General features: G+C 32.2%; 1 protein-coding gene across 2 annotated transcripts; it reads left to right on the plus strand.

Annotated features, from left to right (window-relative positions):
- Positions 1–7,818: 7,818 nt before the first annotated feature.
- On the plus strand, positions 7,819–26,860 carry LOC143064809 (uncharacterized). Of its 2 annotated transcripts, XM_076237926.1 has the most exons (8): positions 7,819–7,895; positions 11,053–11,138; positions 12,681–12,995; positions 13,370–13,448; positions 18,643–18,767; positions 19,684–19,758; positions 20,559–20,783; positions 22,919–26,860. In XM_076237926.1, the coding sequence occupies exons 2-8, from the start codon at positions 11,072–11,074 to the stop codon at positions 23,068–23,070; spliced, it is 1,038 nt and encodes a 345-aa protein (XP_076094041.1). In that variant the 5' UTR covers positions 7,819–7,895; positions 11,053–11,071; the 3' UTR covers positions 23,071–26,860. The 2 variants fall into 2 exon arrangements, with proteins under 2 accessions (XP_076094041.1, XP_076094043.1); XM_076237928.1 differs by lacking the exon at positions 12,681–12,995.
- Positions 26,861–26,869: the final 9 nt, after the last annotated feature.

Below are 26,869 nucleotides of genomic sequence, written 5' to 3' on the forward strand. Positions count from 1 at the left end.
TACATTTAGTTGTTGCAATATTGAAAATATGACAATTGAATTGTTTTTGATGTTGAGCTTTTTCTGGTTAGAAAAGGGTATGATTTGGCAAGTGCTGTTGGCACAGTTATACCCGAAAGGATGGTCAGTAACCCTCCTTGGGGACATTGTTGACTTGAAAGCATTTGTTTTTCTTTGCTACACAACCCTTTTATCAACTGGTTTATAAGAGAAATTAGAAGTTTAGAAATTAGATTGGTGATAATAGTGGCGGAATCAGAAATCTTCACAAGTGGGAGCACACTGACTGCCTAAGAGGGGAGTGATTCTCTATTTAAGCAACCAATTTTTTCCCAAAAAGGGGGATCCTTCTTCCCAAACAGAATTTGTCAGAGGTTGAAAAATAATACATGTTCTTTTGTACATAACTTTTGTTTTGCATACGAGTTGAACAAAAAGTTTGGGGTAGGTAATTAGGGAGGACATAAAAAAATCAATGATGGATAAAAAACTTAATTCAAATTAAATAGTTTGGGGGTGAGGGGTCGAAAGTTTTGCTGCAAGATTTGTTTTTTGTTTAATTGACATCGACTTTATATTTATTCTTATTGGTCAATCAATTTCTCAAATTAAGTTAAAGGGGGGTAGCGGGTCAGTGAAAAAACTATATGAATTAAGTATTTTGATGTCGTCTATAAGTTCATCTTATAAGCTAATAATTTCATTTCTTCAAAGGTAAGGAATTTTGTTGTATAATTACCAATGAGTTCAAATGAAGTAATAAGTAATAAATTATGGACAACCATATGCATAGGACCTTATACAATGAGAAAAACACGGGCAAAAAAAAATATGTCTGTTTCAGGTACAAATGTAACATACTTTAAAAAAATTGGGTAGGTAGTTCGGTATTTCCATTTTATTTTATTTTTTCATTTTATTTTTTTGTGACATTATTTTGAGTCATGCAGTTTCGTCTTGTTATGGTCCAATTGATCATAGGCTGAGTTTACCCATATTTTAAATGATTGGATTTTTTCCCTTTGTTATTGGTTGGAAAAAATGGTGGCAAAGTGTTTATTTCATCACACGAGTTGCGAAATTGCTTAAAACAGCTATCATATTCATGATTGTGAACATTAGGATGTATCAGGCAATTGATTTATATTATTGGCAACACTATCTTCACTTTTGAAACAAGTTCAAGTTCAGTTTATTTTTTACTATAGACGGAAATAAAATGACTTGGGGTTGGTGCTGAAAAGTCAGGTAACCGTAAGCAGACATATTTATTTTTTTTGGCCATATGCTAAAAAAGGCACTGCCATTAAAAATATGAACAATTCAGATGAAACAACTAATGGACTAAAAATATAATTTATTACAAAACCATTTAAATTTTATGAAAAACATCTTAAATAAGATGAAGCGATAACAAATTACAACCACATGCACTAGACTCCTGACTTGGGACATGCTCTTGAAAGATCTTAAAATGTACCGGTAATGTGCTTAAACATGTTTGTTAGCACTCGACCCTCCCATAACCTGAGACAATGGTGTACTGTAATAGCACACAATAAGAAATAACCCCTAAAATCAGCTGAAATTGGTTTAATTCCAAAGATCAGTATGAAATATAAAAATAATAGACACAAAGCACTGAGTTAGAATACTCTAATACTTAACATAGGCGGATCCAGGCCCCCCCCCCCCTTTCGTGGGAAAATATTGGTTGATTATATAGGGAATCACTGAAGCATGACTGGAGCGGGCCCCCCTTATGAAAAGTTCTGGATCTGCCACTGCTTAATATCGAATTGCTACCATATTGGGATATATGTATGGGCACATTTGACAGTTAAAAGCCACAGCTACTAGACTAAATTTAAGCTTAATCGAATTCTACATAAGTGACTGCTTCTATACTTGGATATCTGGATATATGGTTACATGATGCAATTAACAGAACGTACTTAATGATTTTGAGGTCACTACATCACTGGTCAAGGTCAAAGCTTCTTAAATAAATCGAAATTTGTGCAGCAAAATGATTTCCAGATGCTACAATTGAAAATCTAAAAGTCATGCATATGCCGTCTCATGGAATTGCAACCTTAAAAGATCTTAAAATAATGATAACAAATTTAAAGAATGAGCGGTGAAGATTCCTTTTGATTTTGAGGCCCGCTTATCAAAGGTCATGCTACTAAGTATAGACTAAATTTGTTTAGAAAAGTGTTTTCCTCATGCTAAATCAGTTACAACATATGGGATTGCAACCCTATTTCGTTATATGGTTACACATAATTAAAGGAAAATCTTTGAGTTTAATGGTTAAGGCCACAACATCAAAGGTAATAAACTATTGTTAGTTTTCTCGGAGCCTTTTTTAGCAGACGGTGGTATGAGCTTTGCTCATTGTTGAAGGCTGTATAGTGACCTATAGCTGTTAGTTTCTGTTTCATTTGGTCTCTTGTGGAGATTTGTCTCATTGGCAATCATAGCACATCTTCTCTTTTATACTGAATTTGTGCAGAATTTTTTTATGTATGCTCAATCAAAATGCTTCATACCTTACTTAGATATATGGTTACATATGATAAATATACTATATGTCTCTGCTACCAGTAAGAGGAAGACCCTTAGTATTTATTATCACAACATTTAAGGTCATAGTTATTTAAAAAGGTTTTGGGTTACAATACAATTGTCTGAAATCCTAACCGAAATGAAAATAACCATATCTGAAAGTAACTTGAACAGAAAAAACTATGCCTTCAGGCTTATATTGAAGCTTCTCCTCTTTATATAAGGTGCTTTGGGTATGTTAAAATTAATTAATGCACTTGTATGTATTCACACTCACCGGCCAGCAAAACTTGTGAAATTGTAGAGAAATTTATGTTCATATATCCAAAATAGGTTTTCGTAATTTGATCACCATATAATTTCATTTATAAGACCAAGGCTTTACTCCATTCAAACGAAATCCCCGTGAAACAGGAGTTTCTTGTTGATTGAAAAACCCCACTTATAATGCAATATGAAGAGCATAAAGATTTATTTAGATAAGATAAGCTATTTATTAGTTTAAAATGCAAAAAAGTCAGACCAAGCGTACTGTAACGTCACGTGGCCATCTGTCACACAATCTTATTTTTTGCATAGTTTTAAGAAACAGTTTATTGTCATACTTTACTGATATTTACTATAATCAAATTCTCATCATTAAAAGACCATTTTCCGAAAGATGTTTCACACATTGTAATTTTCCTCAAGCTTTTTTTTTTCTTGAGACGGAAGCAGTCTATCTTTTTTTTTTTTTTTTATTGAAAAAGTACATTGATTTGCCAAAACATGGGATTCTCCGAACATCTACCAATTTGGATAGAAACATTTTAATTTTTGGAAGCATATCCATCAGGTGATTGCTGAGTAGAGGCTCCTTTGAGTTTAAAATTTCAGTCATAATCCTATAGAAGATTTTAGAGCCTGAATACGAATGCAATGGAGAGCATTCTTAAGTGAGCTAGTTAATACAGCTGTATTCACTAGACTTTGAATGAACTCCAAGTAAAACAAAATGAATTGAAGTTTTACTGATTCCATAACATAGGCAGTTACTGAGTATTGTACATCCGATTGAAAATACAGACCAATTACAATCAATCATATTATTTCAAATGTATTGTGACTGGTATGTAGTTTTATAGAATTTTTATGAATGCGTAGTGATTTTTGTCGAGCCTTCGACTTTAGTAAAAAAAAGCGAGACATAGCGATCCTACATTCCGTCGTCGTCGGTGTCGTCGGCGGCGTCCACAAATATTCACTCTGTGGTTAAAGTTTTTGAAATTTTAATAACTTTCTTGAAATATCCTGGATTTCTACCAAACTTGGACAGAACCTTGTTTATGTTCATAAGATAGTATCCAGGAGTAAATTTTATAAAAATAAAATTCCATTATTTCCGTATTTTACTTATAAATGGACTTGGGTTTTCTGCCAGGAACCATTACATTCACTCTGTGGTTAAAGTTTTTAGAATTTTGATAACTTTCTTTAGTATCCTGGAATTGTACAAAACTTGGCCAGAAGCTTATTTATGATAGAAGAAAGTATCCAGAAGTAAATTTTGTAAAAATAAAATTTCATTTTTTCCGTATTTTACTTATAAATGGACTTAGGTTTTTTCTGCCAGGAAACATTGCATTCACTCTGTGGTTAAAGTTTGTATACGACCGCAAAAATTGAAATTTTTTTGGTCGTATATTGGTATCACGTTGGCGTCGTCGTCGTCGTCGTCCGAATACTTTTAGTTTTCGCACTCTAACTTTAGTAAAAGTGAATAGAAATCTATGAAATTTTAACACAAGGTTTATGACCACAAAAGGAAGGTTGGGATTGATTTTGGGAGTTTTGGTCCTAACATTTTAGGAATTAGGGGCCAAAAAGGGCCCAAATAAGCATTTTCTTGGTTTTCGCACTATAACTTTAGTTTAAGTAAATAGAAATCTATGAAATTTTGACACAAGGTTTATGACCACAAAAGGAAGGTTGGGACTGATTTTGGGAGTTTTAGTTCAAACAGTTTAGGAATTAGGGGCCAAAAAAGGGCCCAAATAAGCATTATTCTTGGTTTTCGCACAATAACTTTAGTATAAGTAAATAGAAATCTATGAAATTTAAACACAAGGTTTATGACCACAAAAGGAAGAATGCATTGATTTTGGGAGTTGAGGTCTGAACAGTTTAGGAATTAGGGACCAAAAAGGGGCCCAAGTAAGCATTATTCTTGGTTTTCGCTCAATAACTTTAGTATAAGTAAACAGAAATCAATGAAATTTAAACACAAGGTTTATGACCACAAAAGGAAGGATGGGATTGATTTTGGGAGTTGAGGTCTGAACAGTTTAGGAATTAGGGGCCAAAAAGGGGCCCTAGTAAGCATTATTCTTGGTTTTTGCACCATAACTTTAGTATAAGTAAATAGAAATCTATGAAATTAAACACAAGGTTTATGACCACTAAAGGAAGCTTGGGTTTGATTTTGGGAGTTTTGGTCCCAACAGTTTAGGAATATGGGCCCAAAGGGTCCAAAATTGAACTTTGTTTGATTTCATCAAAAATTGAATAATTTGGGTTCTTTGATATGCCGAATCTAACTGTGTATGTAGATTCTTAATTTTTGGTCCCGTTTTCAAATTGGTCTACATTAAGGTCCAAAGGGTCCAAAATTAGACTTAGTTTGATTAAACAAAAAATTGAATCCTTGGGGTTCTTTGTTATGCTGAATCTAAAAATGTACTTAGATTTTTGATTATTGGCCCAGTTTTCAAGTTGGTCCAAATCGGGGTCCAAAATTAAACTTTGTTTGATTTCATCAAAAATTGAATAATTGGGGTTCTTTGATATGCCAAATCTAACTGTGTATCTAGATTCTTAATTTTTAGTCCCGTTTTCAAATTGGTCAACATTAAAGTCCAAAGGGTCCAAAATTAAACTAAGTTTGATTTTATCAAAAATTGAATTCTTGGGCTTTTTTGATATGCTGAATCTAAACATGTACTTAGATTTTTTATTATGGACCCAGTTTTCAAGTTGGTTCAAATCAGGATCCAAAATTATTATATTAAGTATTGTGCAATAGCAAGAAATTTTCAATTGCACAGTATTCAGCAATAGCAAGAAATCTTCAATTGCACAGTATTGTGCAATAGCAAGAAATCTTCAATTGCACAGTATTGTGCAATAGCAAATATTTTCAATTGCACAGTATTGCGCAATAGCAAGAAATATCTAATTGCACAACATTGTGCAATAGCAAGAAATTTTCAATTGATTGGACTTATCTTTCTTTGTCCAGAATAGTAGTTGAATCAACTTAAATCATTGTTTTATACAATACACAATGTATATTCACTTTTACTACTAACTGATAAATTAAAACAATCTTTACCATTCAGTGATAACAAGCACCTTTTGTTACATTTTAATATTTTATGATGTATTTAAGTGAGTAGTTATTGTTGCAAACTCCATTAAAAATTTGAATTGAGATCAGTTTTGGAAAAAAGGAAAGAGGGATGTGAAAAAAAATGGGGGGGGGGGGGTTAAATTTTTCTCATTTCAGATTTCATAAACAAAAAGAAAATTTCTTCAAACATTTTTTTGAGAGGATTAATATTCAACAGCATAGTGAATTGCTCAAAGGCAAAAAAATATTTTAAGTTCATTAGACCACATTCATTCTGTGTCCGAAACCTATGCTGTGTCAACTATTTAATCACAATCCAAATTTAGAGCTGAATCCAGCTTGAATGTTGTGTCCATACTTACCCCAACCGTTCAGGGTTCAACCTCTACGGTCGTATAAAGCTGCGCCCTGTGGAGCATCTGGTTTAAATTTTAGTAACTTTTTAAAACCATCCTGGAATTGTACAAAACTTGGCCAGAAGCTTGTTTATGATCAGAAGATAGTATCCAGAAGTAAATTTTGTAAAAATAAAATTCCATTTTTTCCGTATTTTACTTATAAATGGACTTAGTTTTTTTCTGCCAGGAAACATTACATTCACTCTGGTTAAAGTCTTTTAAATTTTAGTAACTTTTTAAAACTATCCTGGAATTGTAGGACACTTGGCTAGAAGCTTGCTTATGATCAGAAGATAGTATTCAGAAGTAAATTTTGTAAAAATAAAATTCCATTTTTCCTGTATTTTACTTATAAATGGACTTAGTTTTTCTTCCAGTTAACATTACACATTTTTAAGATTTTTAAACTAGCCTGGATTTTTACTATACTTGGACAGAAGCTTCTGACAATCAAAAGATAGTATCGAGAGGAATAATTTTATTGATTTTTTCATCATATTTGTTGAGTGTGTGATTAACAGTAAAACTAGGCGAGACACTGGGTTCTGCGGAACTCTTACACATTTTTATATATATACACCTATTGATTTTAATAAAATGTTTCATTACATTTTATGCCCTCAGAGTTTTATACATCTCAAAATTCTCTTTATACTCTATGCTGTATCACTTTAGAAACCGATTTATTAAAACACAGTTGTAGATTTAAAAATAACTTACTTAACAGAAAACCCTTGCCGTTTTTGGCACAACCTTTTTGATCTTTTGGTCCTCGATGCTGTTCAACTTTGTACTCGTTTCGGCTTTCAAACTTTTGTATCTGTGCGTCACACATAGGTCTTGTGTGGACAAAATACACTTCTGGCGTATTAAAATTTTGAACTTGTTGCCTTTTGTTGGCTGTTGTTCGTGTGATTCTTTGTCAATTGTGTTCTCCAATTTATTTATATTGTAGTCCTGTGTTGTCATTTTGATGTTATATTTCACATGGCCATAAAAGTGCGAGATTTGGCATGCCACAAAACCAGGTTCAACCCACCATTTTTTTCCTTTAAAAATGCCCTGTACCAAGTCAGGAATATGGTCATTGTTATATTATAGTTCGTTTCTGTGTGTATTACATTATAACGTTGTGTCGTTTGTTTTCTCTTATTTTTGAGTGTAAATTCACATTGCGATAAGACGTGTCACGGTACTTGTCTATCCCAAATTCATGTATTTGGTTTTGATGTTATATATATTATTCTCGTGGGATTTTGTCTATGTGTGTTACATTTTAGTGTTATGTCGTTGTTTTCCTCTTATATTTAATGCGTTTCCCTCGGTTTTAGTTTGTTATCCCGATTTTGTTTTTTGTCCATGGATTTATGAGTTCAGCGGTATACTACTGTTGCCTTATTTATGTACCGTGATTTAAATAAAACATGACATACTATTTTAGGTCTATTTATAGTATAATAAAAACCGTGACGGTCTATATTACTATGAATAGACAATGGAATTTTCGAGACATTAGCTTTCGTATTGTGAGATTAATGGTAAGTTCCACTTTTCTTCCCAAACTGATACTAATCCTAATAAAGCAATCGCTTCGATATTAATCTGAACACACAACGGTTAAAGTTTAGAGCAAAACAAGCGTATACATGTACAGTATGTGGAACTGCGTCCATATATTATATATATAGTGCTATAATGATCTATAAGTGATTAATTTGTTCATGGCGGCGAGTCGATGGTTCATTCTAGATGCATTTTCTTTCTATAATAAAATGCCTACATTACTGAAGCACCTATAGATGATACTTCACAAACGTATCGAGATCCTTTGCATAACCAACTAGATGTCACTGTCATTAAAAGCATTTGAGAGCTCACCAATAAGCTTGAAAACATCAGGCTGTTTAGGGAATGAAAATCCCAGATAGACTCAAAAGTAGTTTCATGTTTTAATAAGAACCTAGATATATTCACAACATCAAGAGCACAAATGCTGAAACGATTCGCCTGCTTTACGATTGAATTCATATTGAACATAAAGGTCTAACTACAAATATCATATTAACTTAACATTATCAATGATCTCCAGGAAAATCAGATGAACCATGCCACACAGACATGTAAACATTACACTCATTCTCTATACCGAATATAGTGGTCATATTGCTTATATAGCTATAGTACCTGAAAACCAAACATAGTATTGATCAATGAACCGTGAAAATGAGGTCAAGGTCAGACAAGCCATCACAGACAGATGTACTTTTTTTCAATCAGTACACCAAATACAGTTGACCTATTTCTGAAAGTATTGAAAAAACTGACAAAAACGCGAAAAATTATGGTTGGCCAATGAACCGTGGAAATGAGGTCAAGGTCACATGAATCCTGTCAGACTGACATGTACACCTTACAATCATTACATACACTCAAATATGACATATTGCTTATAGGAATAATAATATCTGATAAACCTGACAAAAAACATAAAACCTGGCATTGGCAAATGCACTATGAAATGAGGTCGTTGTCAAACGAGACGAAACACAAAATTAACAGAACATTTGTGTTTATAATTTCACTGACTGCACCAATTTTGTTTCATAGGAAGCAAATTATTGCTGAACAAAGATATAGGAATTTACAAGATATTTTATATATCTATATCTGAAAATAATTAAATCGTGAAACAGAAAGAAAAACTAGATGTGACAAAGCGACACGAATGGCCCCGTCTCAAAAAGTTGAAAAATCTGCAATTTCAATAACACATGTGGAGACAAACATGATGGTAGTTTCACATAAAAAAAATCAGCTCAAAATCTGGAGGCATATCTGTGATTTTCAACAACTTTCAAAGTTGTAAACTCTTAATTTTGGCAAAAATTAGCGGAGCGGAACGAAACTTAAACTTGATCTGTAACTCATCATGATTAGCTCACATATAAAACAATTAGCCAAATATCTAAAAGCATTTAGAAAAAGGGTCCGTATAACTGTGATTTATAAAAATTTCAAAGTCCATAGGCCGTAATGTCGGCAAAAATTAGCGAAGCGGAAACTTAAACTTGATCTGTAACTCATCATGGTTACCTCACATTCCAAAAATCAGCCCAATATCTGAAGGCGTTTAGAAAAAAATCTGTATAATGGTGTGTTGCGGATTGACGGAATGACGGAATTACGGACAAGGGTAAAACTATATGGCACCGACAACTTTGTTGCGGGACAATAAAAACAATATTAAAATCCATATTGAAATTAACAACTGACAACTGTCAGATGTAAAGTCAACGTGAGATCGACATGACAATGTCAGCTGGTAATCAATCTAATTAAAGTATTGATCTCTATTTTAATTAGATTGAGTTGTTAATTCCAATATGGATTTAAGCCAAGGCTCCGTGTTGAAGGCCGTACATTGACCTATAATGATTTACTTTTATAAATTGTTATTTGGATGGAGAGTTGTCTCATTGGCACTCACACCACATCTTCCTATATCTATTAAATATTGTTTTTTGTGTGTCCTTTATAGTATTTTTTTAAACAAATTTTTGGAATGTTTTGTAATCTTACAAAAGTCTTCTCCTCTGAAACTACTGAGACAAATTTAAGCAAACTTGGTCACAGTCATTATATCAAGGGTATCCAATTTAAAAAAAATTGTCCGATGAACCCGCCTGCCAACCAACATGGCCGACATGACTAAAAATGAAACATATGGGTAAAATGCAGTTTTTGGCTTATATCTCTGAAACTAAAGCATTTTCAGCAAAGTTGATCCATCTGTTCTGAAAATTTCAGACTGTTCAGACGAACTGTTGTTGGGTTGCTCCCCCTAAATTAGTAATTTTATCGAAATTTTTCAGTTTTTGGATATTATCTTGAATATTATTAAAGATAGTTATAAACTGTAAACAGCAATAATTTTCAGCAAAGTAAGATCTACAAATAAGTCATCATGATCAAAATTGTAAATTTACCTCATAAAGAGTTATTGCCCTTTTGAGTCAAATTTTAACAGTTTTTCGTAAATGTTTGTTATCTTTTACAAAAGTCTTCTCACGAAACAACTGAGACAAATTCATCCAAACTTTGCCACAATCAGCATTAGGGTATCTAGTTTAACAATTGTGTACGATGACCCTGCCTGCTAACCAACATGGCAGCCACGGCTAAATATAGAACATGAAAGAAAAATGCAGTTTTTGACTGAATCTCTGAAACAAAAAAGCAAAAGTACAACGGTTATAAAATATCAGGTGAGCGACACAGGCTCATTGGAGCTTCTAGTTTGAAATTTCGAATGCAAACTTCGGTTTGTGTTACATTCGCTATGGATATTCATTGTCAACAGTTACACCGTCATTCCATTATGGCCAACCAAATCATGATGGTATGAAAGTATATTTATGATCCTCATTAAGAGTTAATTGTCAAATGTCGAAAATGGGTAGAGATACACGATACAGACTTTTCTTTAAAGCAAAAATAAAAACCCTCTTAATTTATTCACACAAACAATGTTAGATGAACACAAAAAAGTCAATGAAAACGTAGATATCCGTACCGATGTCATTACACATACAATCATAATAAAACCAAATATATAATGTCCTTTTGCTGTCCTGTTATGCTGTGGCTGTGCAAGTTTTTATTTTGAATAATACAATTTGAAAATATATTTTGTAGGTAAAGTTTTCCTTAAAACATGACACATATGCAACAGCTCGTTATTATTCTATTCCTGGGAAATGTTTTCTTTTGTCTAGCAGAAGGTAAGTTACGGACAATGACTGAAGTGCTAATACTACTTGCGTTAAATGTATTCCAAGCTTTCTCGGACTATGCTTTGTCATACACAAAAAGTTTTTTTTAAATTATATATCTCTTTTCAGCCTGAACATCTTATTAGATTATTCTTAAAATATTCAACTGGTTTTGAGTTATGACTGCTGAACAACGGTATACTACAGTTGCCTTTATGTATCATGCAGATACAAATAAGAAGATGTGGTATGGGTGCCAATCACGGAGACAACATTCCATCACAAGTCATTTTTCATAAAGAAACATTTTTTAACAGGTTGTCCTCTTCAACAACATACGCAGTAAGAAGAAAAACAGTCGTGTACAATTTACTTCAATCTGATTACATTATAGATCCTACATGTGTCTATGCTTTGTGTTTAAATCTTGAAAGCGAAGCCTGGACAGAGGATTTGTATTTCAATAAGATTGAATTGATTTGGGATGGTGGACGATATACACCCGTTTTCATATGAAAATCAATATAACAAAGTCTTGGACATAACTAAGAGATTTAATGCAAAAAGTCAAACACAAAAAAAAAAAAAGAACTCCGAGGAAAATTCAAAACGGAAAGTACCTAGTAATTGAATAGAAAAATCAAAAGCTCAAACACATCAAATGAATGAATAACAACTGTCATATTCCTGAGACTTAGTACTGGCATTTTCGTAGAAAACAGTGGATTAAACCTGATTTTATAGCTAGCTGATCCTCTCAATTGTATGACAGTCGCATCATATCCCATTATATTGGCAACGACGCGAGAACCAAGAAACAGACACAACGGGCAAACAAGTCAAAAATAGGGGCACAGCAGCCAACATTGTGCCACAACCTTAATCAATATAAAAACAAACAAATATGTAGCAGAGAAGCACAAGAAGGCACATAGACAATGCACACTAGCAAAAATGAAAGACAAGATTACAAAATTTACAATAGCACAATTACGTGATGTATAAGTACAGAACAACGTCATATGTATCAAAGAAACACAGAAAAGCATATAGACAAAGCACATTGGCAAAAATGAAAGACAAGAATACGAAAATTATCATAGAACAATAACACAATAATGGGATGTATAAGTACAGAACCACGTCATATGTATCAAATAAACCAAATTATAATCTTCATCCTAGTTTTTCTTTAGTGACAAGAACTAAAAATGATGGTTTATATGAATTTCTGAAGTAAATAAATAAAAATTATGATTTTTTTTTAAAACATTATAGTTTTGCCCTGATTGTTTCTAAGTGTTTTTAAAATTCAATGTGTATTTTAGTCTGATAAATAGGCAGCTGATTTTGAACATCGCAACTTCTCTTCATGTCCAAATACTTTATACATTTTATGATTGTAACAAATAAAAGGAAACGGCATTCTACACACACAACACTTTGCATTTGTTTTAGTTTTTGGTATGCTGACCATATAATATTTTAAAGATTAAATGAGTTCTTCATGAATAAATCAGAAATATATTGCTTTTATTTTATTTATTACAGTAAAATGGAGTGTTCAACAGAAGGTTAACAGTTATGGCCAAAATCTTAAACTATTCTGTAAAGTTGACAATTGTTGTGTTGCAAATATGACAAAACGATGGTTTGGAGGGCCTAAACAGAAACCTTTATGGTTATCGTCAAGTAAAGATTCCGCCGAGAAATCTGAAAACGCGAAATATATTTTCACAATAGAGAAGAATGGCTTTGGACTTGTTATAAAAAATGTAACTGTTGAAGACATGAATGTCACTTACAAATGTTACTATAATTTTGAAGAGGATAGTGAAATGTTATATTCATACAATGCCTTCAGTGGTATGTATATACACTACTGACACTACTATAAGAATACATTTGTCTATATAGTCTACCTTATCCTACATTGATAATAACATCATTCATTTAAATATAAGAACGAACGGTGCATTTATACCAATAAGTTCCTTTATTTTTATTACCGGGTCGTCCGATTTTCTCCGCACAAAAAAATCTGGCTGCCATTATCAAGGATTTGTATAGTGAGACTATACAAATTTTATAAATTGGCATTTTTTTTTCGATTTCAAGGCGAATCTTTTTGAAAATATTGAAAAGTCGAATTTAAGGAATCATTTTTGTAAATGTGTATCATGAACAAAGCATTTTTCTCGTCAGATTTGCAAGTTGTAACATTTTATTTTGACTTGTAGATGAACAGGAGGATAGCGAGAAAAATACCAAAGGACAAAATCCTGACGAAAACAGTTTTAACTATATCCATGTTATTGTGTATGTATAAATTTGATAGATTTTTCTTTCCTATGCTTAAAAATAAACATGACAATTCATACTGAATGATAGCTAAATATTCAGTCATTGAACTGGTCGGGACCACTACCTTATATGGAAATGCATAAATTAGCATACTTATGTTCTCGCACATGTAATTGTTTATTTACATGTGACCAGAGACATACATACACATGTGTATATATGTCTCTGATGTGACACAATTTATTTTTACCTAGGTTTTTGACCAATCCACTAAATAAGTCACAATGCATGATGGACTACTACGTGTTTACAATCAACCAAGAACACGTGTTATTTACTGAAATACAACACATTTTTTCGTGCAATGCGGGATTCACAATTTCGCTTAGTTTTTCATTTTGTGTATCCTCATTTATAGTTCGTGATATAAAGTATTACTTCCATGCTCAGATTAACGAAGAGTTGTTTCTATGTGAAGAAAAAAGGGTTTGAATTACCCGATATATAGCCATTAACATGTTTGATGATGGCACAGAGATTTCATGTATTTATCCACCAGAAGCAACGAAACAACAGCGAAAAAACACAATTACCCATGAGACAAACTTACTGGTGTAAAGTAAGCCGTCGATAACAGCCGGTGCTGATATTCAAGAGTACAGCAATGTTCGTATAGATAATTAAAGGCAAATGTGGGATCCTTGAATTTTGTGCTCGTAAAAAAGGCGAAGAAATATTTACATACATGGTAGTGTTAACAAAATTTATAAGTATTTTTGTTGGTTTCATTTCAGTATATGGGACTTCCAAACTTTTCCCTTTTTTTTAAGGTAGTGAAGTCAGCAACTGTAGTTTCAGTTTGTTCGTTTTTTAACGGGCTCGGACATTTGCCAAACTGAATAAAATCATTACAGCTGATTTCTTAAACCTGCAAAGTAAAACTTTGGTTGGCTTGCTTGCTTTGTTTGTATAGTTGTTTATACAAGCTTTGAAAATAAGATTGACATCTTTAAACAATATATATATATAGGCATAGTTTAACTTGTATATTTTATATTTTGTACAATATACAAACAAGCAAGCAAGCTAACCAAAGTTTTGCTCCACATGCATAAGAAATAAGCTGTAATGATTTTATCAAAATGTATGTGCGACAAGGTGGAAAATTTGATATGTTTTGTGAAAATTGCAGCGTTGGATCTATAATAAAAAAGAAGATGTGGTATGATTGCCAATGAGACAGCTGTCCACAAGAGACCAAAATGACACAGAAATTAACATTTATAGATCACCGTAAGGCCTTCAACAATGAGCAAAGCCCATACCGCATAGTCAGCTATAAAAGTCCCCGATATGACAATGTAAAACAATTCAAACGAGAAAACTAACGGCCTTAATTATATAAAAAAAAAATGAACGAAAAACAAATATGTAACACATAAACAAACGACAACCACTGAAATACAGGCTCCTCCTATACAATATATTTTTTTTTGATGGGATAGATTTCTTATCCTTTTATATATTTAATTGGGCCGGTTTTTTTTTTTTTTTGTTTGGATTGTTTTACACAAGTAATTTTTGGGTCATTTTTGGGCTTACTTTTCAGCATTGGACCTATGACTGCTTACTTTACTAAATTATGTCTTTGTTGGAAAGATGTCTCATTTGGCACTCATACCTCATCTTCTTATTTGTATATACAAAGCACGTTTTAGAAAAAAATAATAGGTAATATGGCACCCACTATGATCCAAAGACTTTTATTATTGGAGATATTTTACATATGTCAACAGGACATCAGCCGAACGATAAAAAAACCTCTGAGGTATATTTTGTGATAAAATTAGCAACAAACGGATATTATCGATAGATGAATTTAAACTATAAAAAATGTATTGAGCTATGATATACCGTACCCGCTCAGTGGCGGATCCAGCGGGGCGGTGGTTCCGGGGGATGGACCCCCTTTTTTGGACGATCAGTGCATTTGGATGGGGACATGTAGTTGGAACCCCTCCCCTTTTGTCCAGGGTTAGGACCCCCCTTTTTAAAATGGCTGGACCCGCCCCTGCCGCTTTCTTTTTAGCATACTGAATATTATGATGTTCTTACTATTAGTTCAGGTCCTGATAAAAAAAATACACATTCAGTACAGAAAGAAGTGTTTCAATGAAAGTTTCGTGTTTTTCTAGGCAGAATGATTTTGCAATGACATTATACAGGTTTAAAAGAGCTCAAATGATTTTCTTACTGGACAGTGGTCACTTCATTGGATATTTCACTGTGTCCTGTCGTGAAATTAATGCAGGTTCAATTTATAACAATGCACAAAACCGGTTCAACTACTTTTGCAAGGCGAACTTGAAAGTATTTAAAGTCGAATCGTGAAGCCAATAAACAATATTTTTTTAATCTGAGCATGCAAATTGAAGATTACGTTATATATTTTACATTAAATATATTTGCAGAATAAAAACTTTGGTAATGAGAGTCCCAGACAATATACAATGTATATTAATTGACTGTTTTCCCACTAATTCCACGTGTTTTAAGTAGTAGTTTACTCGTAGTAGCCCACAATGCATTGTAGTTCATTGAGTCGATTGGTCAGTTTTTCAAGGCCATATTGGCCTTGTGTTTTGGAAATTACTATGCAAATATATTCTGACGTCAGAAAATCTAGAGTTCTCGACCTGTTGAAAGGATATTAAAATATCTTCATGATAACGAATGATTTTTGTTTTACGGCATGCAAATCTTTCTCATTACATTACTAAAGACCAATCCCTTGAAATGTTTGAATTCTGTGACAGATGATTAAGGGGACGGAAGACGATATCATAAGTCAAACATTTACAAGAGTTTGAAACCTATATACATATGTACATTAAAATATTTGACCGTTCGAAGGTCACTACTTAGAATTGGTTACATAAGTTACACAACAACAAATAAACAGCTGCGCCATGAGCGCATGATACGCCCGACGTCTTGTGTGGAAGTTTTATGCAATAATCATAAATAGTTTCTGAGAAAGTTTTAAGCAATAACCATATATTGTTTTTGAGACACGACGGGACATGTGAAACCCCCAACCCTGTTTTTTTTTTCGAAAAACTAAATATCACTAAAATAAAATTTTGAATCAAAACCAAAAAGTATACAGATCTTTAGATTAATATAACAAAGAAGTGTGTAAAGTTTTAAGCAATAATCATAAATTATTTTTGAGATACGGCGCGACATGTAAAAAAAACCTCCCCTGTTTAACAAAATACTCAATAACTCCAAAATAAAGTTTTGAATCATCAACAAAAATTTTACAGATCTTTAGATTAATATAACAAAGAAGTGTGTAAAGTTTTAAGCAATAATCATAAATCGTTTTTGAGATATGGTGCGACATGTAAAAAACCCCTCCCCCTTTTTTACAAAATACTCAATAACTCAAAAATAAAGTTTTGAATCATCAACAAAAATTTTACAGATCTTTAGATTAATATAACTAAGAAGTGTTTAAAGTTTTAATCCATAATCAAGAATCGTTTTTGAGATACGGTGCGACATGTGAAAAAACACACCCCTGTTTTAGTTACAAAGTGCCAAAAACTCAAAAAGTTTTAATCTTATTTTCACCAAAAAGTATACAGATCATTTGACCATCATAAGAAACAACTATGTTAAGTTTCATGAAATTTGGATAAGTCGTTTTCAAGTTACGGTGCGACATGTTTACGCCGGACAGACATACGGACAGACGGACATTAAATAACGGTTAACTTTTGTAATAAAACATATGAAACAAGAATGTGTCCCCAGTACACGGATGCCCCACCCGCACTATCATTTTATATGTTCATTGGACCGTGAAATGGGGAAAAATCTCTTATTTGGCATTAAAACTAGAAAGATCTTATCATAAAGAACATGTGTACTAAGTTTCAAGTTGATTGGACTTCAACTTCATCAAAAACTACCTCGACCAAAAACTTTAACCTGAAGCGGGACAGACGGACGAACGAACGGACTCACAGACCAGAAAACATAATGCCCATAAATGGGGTATAAAAAGTAAAATTCTTTGGATGTTTTAGTTTTTAAAATTAGGTGCTTTTGATTCTGTTGGTTGACAGTTTTGTATTTTCAACTCTTTACCCTACACTTCCAAACAATTTTATCAAAAAGTTTTCTTTTGAATTAAATAGTTGTTTGATAAATCTGATTGCAAACATATTTGCTGCAACGTATTTAAAGCCATCTTCTCTAATGAGACAGGTAAATAATCTGCTAGATAAACTAACTGGAGGTGTGCTCGGATAATTGAAGCTGTTAATTTTTATCCTAGATGATGTTCATGTATGTTTCTGCTATACAGTTTATCAACAGATTGTAGGTATTCCTATGAACACAAAAATGCGAAACTTTAATAGCTGACTTGTTCTTGTTGACTTTTTTGAATCACAGATTATAGCCAAACTTAACAAAACGTTTTCTTGATCATATTTTGTTCGTTAATTAATTAACAATTTACCAAATATACTGCCGAAATTTACACAAACTATAACTTTATTTAGAGTCCATTTTGTTGTTGGGATGTATAAATACCCTGCCACTTCCGGTCTGTGGTTTTGTTAGATGTCTTTCTGCGTAAAATGTTTTCATCTGATGAGTTAAACCCTCTTTAAACGATTTTTATAGTTTTTTTTTGTTGTACTATTACACCATTTTTCTAGGTTAGAGGGATCGAGGGTTCGGCGCCAACAAACTATTTTAGTCCCGCCACATTCTATATGTGCCTGTCCCAAGTTATAGGAGCATGCCGTTATTTTGGGGTTGTCTTTTCTTGCTGTTTCTTTAATTTGTTTTTCGTTTTTTTGCTTTGCATAGTTAGTTCTTGTTCTCATTGTTCCAGGTTAATGTCCAAACTAGTTTAAGTTTTGCTGCATATCATCATTGTGTACATAAACCAGACTGTTAAATTTCGTAGTCGTTTAAATTGTTCAAGATTTGCTATTTGTTTTGGGTCTTTTATAGCTGACTATCCGGTATGGGTTTACCTCATTGTTAAGGGTCGGACGAAGGCCAATAGTAGTTAACTTCTGTGTCATTTGGTCTCTGGCGGAGAGTTGTCTCATTGGCAATCATACCACATCTTCTAATTTTTGTATTATTTTAAAATTTTATAAATGTTTAATTATGCTTTCAGGCCATGTGTTGTCGTCTTATTTCTCCTCGCTTCCATAAGTATACTCGTAGTCTGGAAACATGCCAAGTTGAATTCATTACTGTTTTTATGTAAACAGAGAAGAAAGAAGAGACAAGAGGGAGATGGTATGATCTTTTGCTAAATGCGTCTGCACACTTTTTTGTGATGTCATTATTGCAGCTTTTGAAAGTTAACTTTAGTGTAAACATTGTAGTTAGTTTATTAAAAGTAGGTTTTGATGAAGAATATGGTTATATTATCTCTCCATTTTTTAATGCCAAATTAGAGTTTTGAGCCCCAATTTCACGGTTCACTGGCCATTTTCTATCGCGCAAAGCGAACACATTTATTTAGTTTTTCGACACGATCAGTCAGACTATTTTTAAATTTACCACTATAAGGTATGGGGGGGGGGGGGGGGTAGCATTCATAATATGTTTTTTTTGTCATCTGCTTGACCAGAATATTTTTTTCATCATATTGGGGATCAGAATATGTTGTTAGAAGAAAAAAAATACCCCCCCTCCCCCCCTGGAAGTTAACTTAAATTGTCGTTCCCTTAACCCGTCCTTGAATTCTATTTGATTTTGTTTTGCATGCCGATGAGAAAGAACGTTTAAAGTATTGCTGGTAGAATCCTTTAACATTTTTGAAATGGCTTTGTCAAATTGGTTCCATGGATAAATAAAATTTATAATTTCATCGTATATGTTTTGGGATTATATTTTTAAGTTGATGACAGTTTCTGCAGACATTTTTAAGTTTGTTTGGGTTATGTGCTGATCTCATGTGTACAATTCTTACCAGAATTTCATCAAATTTATATCATAGGTTTATATCAGCAATGTGTCGGACAAAATTGAAAATCAGTGCCTATCCATTATTTCTTAAAGAGTTATGCCCCTTGTAAAACATAGTTTTTAACCGGGGTTTGAATTGCATTTGCTTTCAAGCTTTAATTGTCTAGGATACTAATTTAAAAAAAGAACAAAGCAAGTTTTGTCAGGCACTATCCATGATCAATTTCTCGATTATTTGCAGATGTTGAGATCGCGCTAGAACTCGAAAATTTGACATCAGAAGATAAGGAAAAGGAAAACAGTTTACATGGCAAAGGTATGTTTATACACAAGATGTTAATATACCAGAAGTAGTTGTAGTTACCAATTTTAATTTTTACGACCACAGCAGTGCTCGGTGTTCTTTTTAGGCATAAACATATGTGTACTTTAAGTTCTAGTTAACTTAGTTTTTCCTTTTAAAATATTAGTTTCATTGGAATTTACAGATACAAGTTTAATGTACTGAACTTCTGTGAACGTCTATTTTTTTTAAAGCAACGATCAATGAAAAGGTGTAAGGACATATTAAAAGGCCGTATTCGCGGAAAAAACATAGTTCTTTGAATACGAGCATCATTAAAAAATGCTTATAAAAACACGAAAGATGGAGAACTTTCCCCAGAATAAGAATCTGAGAAAAAAATTATATTAAACACTGCAAAATTGATTAGTTCTCAACTTCTAAAGTGGTACATATTATTACTTATTTGAGTGAAATTTTCGAATAACAAATTAACTGGTATAGATAAATAATGCTTGCAACAATTTAATACAAAACATTACACATAAGTGATTCAAAAATACATATTTGAGTAATTCCTCCAACTGATGAAAATATAGAAAAAAAAATATTTGTGATTCTTCATACTTTGAGTGGCTCGTTACCAAGTGATTCATATTGCACCACACTTATTTTTGTTTTTGTTAAAATTTTCTCTAGCTAGATTTATTCTACTGAAATTTCTATATTTTTGAAAACTTTATTTTTAGTATAATGAACGAAGGACAGATTAGATAACGTTTGATCGAATGTTACTGCATGTCTGTCTTGTCTTTTTATATTTCCATTTTCAGACATTGATGCTAATGGTAAAACTGACAGCGAGTTAAATGAAATAAAGAGAGATTCAAAGAATGAAGATTATACAGAAGTCCTTGTTGAACAAACTGATGCTCCCAAAAAACCAAAGCCTAAATATCCTACCTTTAGTTCTGAAGAATTAAGAATAAAGAGTTTCACCGGTATAAGCCATGAATTACCGCCCAGTATATTGGCGAATGCTGGATTCTTCTCTTATGGTAAATATTACTTTGGTTTTTGGAATTGTATGAAAACAGTACAAACATATTAGGGTGATAAAAATTCACCTGCTTCCTTGAAGTTTCACATATATTTTAGCGCTTTCTCTAACAGCGAATATCACGATGATTAACTATAAACTAAATGTTTTTGAGTAACTTTACTTTTCAAGTACAAAGACACATATTATAATAGATAGATATAAACCTTAAAGGAGCACTAGCTGTCAAATTCATATTAACTGATTTGACTCAAATTCTCATATTTGCTTTAAAAATAAAAGATCTTAAATAAACAAGTTATAGTACATAGGCTCAATAATATGTATCAACCTTTTGTGTGTATTTTAGTCTAGACGCCATCTATTTAAACATCGTGGTGACCTCCAAAAACTGCCGACGGTCATATAACCCGATATAAACATATTGATACAGAGATTAATAGATAATGAACTCGTGCAATTGAATTTTCTAGATCTGTTAGATTTCTTATAATAAGTAAAAGATATTTGTTAATCATCTTTTTTACATTCAAAAGACTGAGTTTTTTGTGGATCAAATCGGTCAATGAAACGTTACCCATTTCTTGCTAAGGAGTTAATTTGAAATTCACATGAATTGCAAGTGAATAATTCCTAACCGTTGTTTCATAGCTTATTTTAACAAACAGACTTTTAAAAGCGAATTGTTATTTCACTTTTTCACTTTCATTATTGATTGAAAAAATAAAATCTTATTTTTTTACATCTCGTAGCTACTGCACCTTAAAAAGAAATAGAAAATCGACAAGACAAAACAGATCTACAAGTCAACATAGCCAAAATCGCCCGTCGATAGATATAAGAATATGTGGTATGAGTACCAATAAGTGCTTATGAGACAACTCTCCATCAAAGTCACAATTTGTAAAAGTAAACTATTATAGGGCAAAGTACGGTCATCAACACGGAGCCTGGGCTTACATCGAACAGCAAGCTATAAAGGGCCACATAATTACTAGTGTAAAACCATTCAAATGGAAAAACCAACGGTCTAATCGATATTAAAAACGAGAAATGAGAAACACTAATCTTACGATCCACATTATCAAGCGACAAACCACAACAACAAACGACAACTACTGAACATCAGATTCCTGACTCAGTACAGGTGAAAAAAAAATGCAGGTTTAAACGTTTTGCATAGGTATCAACTTTCACCCTTATCTGAAACGATAGTGTAACATCACAACATAGAAAGAAAAACTATAAAGTATCAATTGAACTCAATCAAAAGTCTCCTTATTGGATTTATTGCCCTTTAATGACTTTTTTTTCTTTTTATTTTGGTATTTTCACCTATTAACTTGAATATGATAGTAAATAGCTAGAAACTTGAGGAAGCAAACATTACAATCATAACAAGATTCAAAAGTAAGTCAATATGGGATAAATCGTCAGTCGACTCCTTATTGGACTTATTGCCCAATAACAAGACCGTTTTTCAAAGATTCCTGACTTGTTCGCTTACATACAATTTATTATTTACTCATCAGATTCTAAGAAATGTATTTATTAAATTTTACAACCATATATAAAATAATTGGTTTTATTGTATAGCAATATAATATTTCCCACAGAATGTAACCAAAAGTTAGCGTGCAATAAATTCTAATATTGCACTAGTGCAATAAATCTTCAAAATTCATGACGTCATCAACGTTTTAATCTTAGTTTAAACCAATTTTTACTTTCAAATATTATATTGCTATACAATAAAAGGGTTATTGCATGAATATTAAGCTCGTGCAATACAAAATTCTACTCGGGACAATATTCCCCAATATTCATGCAATAACCCTATATTATTAAATGATCATACAGAATTTATAAACGTTGTATACTATGATTCGAGGAAGACGAACATCTCTATAGCTTAAAAAACGCGTTAAGTGACTTTTATATAGTTCATCTTTACATTGCTAATATTTGCCATTAGATGTAAATGTAATTCCATAATATTCATAGAACTTTGCACTTTCAAGCTTTTTTTCTCAAAAATAATTTCGACATTTTTAGATTTTCCTGATTAATCTAAAAGATACCCAATATTTTTTATTATTCATTAGTGTCAGAAAAAAGTATTTTTTTTTACAGGAAGAGACAATTTTGTTCGTTGTTTCCACTGTGGTGGTGCTTTGAAAGATTGGAAGTCAGGAGACGATCCTATGAGTGAACATGCCAAATGGTTTCCACAGTGCAGTTTTGTTAAAGATAATTATAATGGATATGTTCAAACGCCACACTAAGATGGTGCCCACGTATAATTTAATTGTATTATAAAGGCGACGGTTACCAAAATATACCTTTTTGGCAATCGAGAACGTTGATCTTGAATAACAAGCTAAGTAATGAAAAACAAACGTATAGCTAACTTTAATTAGTATTAAGGGTATGACTTTTAGATTTTTCGGAGGGATTTATAAGGATGAATAAAAAATATTCGAAAGCTGGCCTGGTAAGAACTGAAAGTATGACAGTATGAAAATGAATAATCTGTCATACAGAATGCAGGATATCATTGTGTACAAAATTGAAAATATTTTGATAATTAAGTCATACACCAACCTGTCAATAGGTGATCCGTCCGTAAAAAACATCTCCCCTCTGAAAAAATCACTTAATTCAGATATCTATAACCACGGCCGACACTCGGCTAACCGAGAGATTGGTCGGTTAATCTATATTGAGTATGCGGCTATATCGGCGGTTGGTCTGTTAATCGGGTTGGCTAAAGTCTGTTAATCAGGTGTTATCGAGAAAATCATTGAAAACTCAGCATGTTTCAATGTATAACCTTTTAAATATATGTTTATCATAAAAAATATTTATGTCTAACAAAACTATTCAATGTACTGAATCCAGTGGTGTAATTATTATTTTTCTAGCTTCTATGTACGACCTATAAAATGAAAAGGCAAGTTACTCATCAATAGATTTATACACATTTTACACACACAAAATGTACACAAAATGACACTTGTGTTGAATTTACTTGCATGCAATATTTTGAACATCGAAAAAAGACAGGCATTATGTGTGTTAACCAAATTGATATCATTGTGTGAAAAATCTACACGAAAATCCGTATTTTGGTGACATAAATCAATCTTTTTTTAAAACCTGGTCTGTTAATGGGTCGGACGTATAAAACCCGGTCTGTTAATTGGTCTGTTAAGAGTTATGAATGACAATAAAAGTATAATTTTATTACTATATAGTGTGTTAATTTGGTAGGCTCAAGACGAGCGGCTAAAATATACGGAAACAACACTTGAGCAATGGAACATAAAATATATACGGAAACAAAACATGAGCAATGGAACATAAAATATATACGGAAACAAAACATGAGCAATGGAATATAAAATATACGGAAACAAAACACATGAACAATTAACAATTTAGGCAATGAATATTGAAAATTGATAAAAGTGGTTTCAAAAAGTGTTAAATTAGAGTAAAATTAATTTTATCCGAGAATGGTCGCATAAATTCTGTGGATTCTGTTTTATTGTCATGAATGACACCAATTTGTCATCTACATTGGTGACCAGTATATAAATCAGAGATTAACGTCGTAATGTAACTAAACATCAGTAAGTAAAATATATTGGGATGCCTAAATATAAAGAATAGAGAAAGAATAATTAATGAGTAAGATAAATAAAATGTATAGAAAAGTAACATAACAATTTAAAGAATACAGAAATAATCAACACCCCAATCTGGACCCTCATGGTATACACGAGAATCTGGATGGAGATACAGAATATCAATAAAAGATAAGGACAATAGAGAGTGATGCATTGCTAAAAAAGAGAGAAAAAAACAATAATTGTTTAAGAATAAGGACATGAAACCACCCTGGGTGTTGAAACAGTAACGGATTGCGATGTACTCATATTGGTAACAAATGCTTGAAGTTTACATGTGGACAACTGCAGTTCTCCACAGCACATATGTAGAAAAGGAACTAAACGGAATAACATGAATTTAAACTTAAGATGGCTCGTGGGTACAAACATTTTAGCAAAAAATTAAACCTTTATTTTTTCATTACAAATTTTATTTATTACACTACTTGTTGTTACTTTATGATATGGTACAAAAAACAACCCAAAAAAAAGATTTGGTTTGGCCTAAGATGACTTTAAAAATTGAAAAAGCTCCAAATTATCTCCCTTTGGTGCAAAAATGCCATTTTTTTGCCTTAAATTTGAAATATCTTTTTTAACTCATCGGTGACCTATATTTTTTATTATTGTTTTCAAATAAGCTGTACATAAACTAAATAATTGTAAAATTTAAGCGATTTCTTATATTAGGTTATTTTTGTATTTCGATATTTCCTCTTTTTCTCCTATTAGTTCAACAGAAAAAAAGGACATTAACAAAAATGTATGCTTCTGCCAGAGGCAGATTTTAGCTTAAATGAACGGTGACCCCATTTTTTTATTTCATTTTTCTTTTAAGTATATGATAAAGTTCATTTATGAAAAAATAAAGCAAAATCCTATATTAGAAAAAAAATTTCATTTATACCCAGGAGCCCCCTTAATACAACCAAATGTAGCTGCATTCGCTTCTTTCCATTTGCTTCTTTAGAATGATTTATAAACAACAGATGATTAAGTAATAGAAGAAAAGAACCAATTGGATGATGCTGACGAATTTGGGTTAAACGTCCAGTGACAAAAATATAATGTGCATATGAGAACGACAACACGTTATAAGTACCCTGTGTTGTATTAGAAAGACACGTTCAGTCGGATTTGAGAACATGCTACTTTTTGCAGACACAAAAATTAAGGCTGATTGAAATCGTTAATAATAAATTCATGCATATTCCAGCGGCCAACCCAGATCACGCTATATTGAAGTGACACACTCTTCAATAAAATGCAAAGAAAGTCAAAACAAAAATGCGTTTACTGGAAGGATAGTGCTGCACCGTGTTATCATTTTTTTTTACTCAAGAATCTCTCATTCTTAACTTTTTCAATGGGAAAATATAAAGGTAGCTAAACTATTTTCGTGGCTAAATAACTCTTAACTGACACAATTTCAATTGTCCAACCCATTAACAGACTTTATAACCCATAATTTTCACTAAAACGTGGTATTACTCACGTTATATTACAATTATGAAATATTTACTAATGTCAATTTATATGCAAGAACCAAAGTAGTAGTTTGTGTCTTTTAAATGATATCAAAAATTGTTTGTTTCGCCTTTTATTAAAAAATTGCTATGCGTGTAGTCATAAATACTACATACTTGCGCGACGCCTTTTACTTTTACTGAAAACTGCGTAGACTATGAAATGTTTTTAAAGGTGGAAAATGTTCTATGATAGATATCATTTTGTCAGACACTTTTCTTTTTTTTTATTTGATTCTTATAATATGCCAAAAATCTGTATATTTGATAGAAATTAACATTAAATTGTGCGTTTTACTCTTAACAGACGTATAGCCAACCCGATTAACAGACCAATCTCCCATATAGCCGCATACTCAATATAGATTAACCGACCAATCTCTCGGTTAGCCGAGTGTCGGCCGTGATAACGGTTTGTTTCAAAGCGAAAGCAGACATAATCTACAATTATTGTTTGTCATCAGTAGATTCACAACTTTAAATATTGCTGGGGTATTCTGCTTTTTTTTTAGTAACTGATCAAATTATAACTGATTAAATTTAGTGAAATTACGTATTTATAGGTAAACGTAACTATATAGCCTGCGTATGTTTCAGAATTCGATAACATTACTTGACAAGATATCCCGTGATGTTGATTACGAAAGCTACGTATTAAATATTTGTCTAAAGCTTTTAAAAATCTCAGTCGAGAGAATAGCTGGAAAGTCAACGTCTCAGTATCTTGTATTCAGATGAAAAGGAATGAAGATGTCCTTTTGATTGGATAATTATTTTTGCTTATGTTCTTTGTCAAAGTTTTTATGCCTTTACTCTGTACTTATACATCCCCTCATTGTGTTATTGTGCTTTTTCTAAAATTTTGTATTTTTGTCTTTTGTTTT

This window comes from Mytilus galloprovincialis, chromosome 2 (genome assembly GCF_965363235.1).
Source record: "Mytilus galloprovincialis chromosome 2, xbMytGall1.hap1.1, whole genome shotgun sequence".
Classification (NCBI taxonomy): domain Eukaryota; kingdom Metazoa; phylum Mollusca; class Bivalvia; order Mytilida; family Mytilidae; genus Mytilus; species Mytilus galloprovincialis.

Excerpts from the sequence above, each read along its gene's own strand:
- LOC143064809 (XM_076237926.1), top strand. The coding sequence starts at position 11,072 with ATGACACATATGCAACAGCTCGTTATTATTCTATTCCTGGGAAATGTT. Across the intron at positions 19,759-20,558 it reads AAACAGTTTACATGGCAAAG|ACATTGATGCTAATGGTAAA; the intron begins GTATGTTTATAC and ends TTCCATTTTCAG. Across the intron at positions 20,784-22,918 it reads TGCTGGATTCTTCTCTTATG|GAAGAGACAATTTTGTTCGT; the intron begins GTAAATATTACT and ends TTTTTTTTACAG.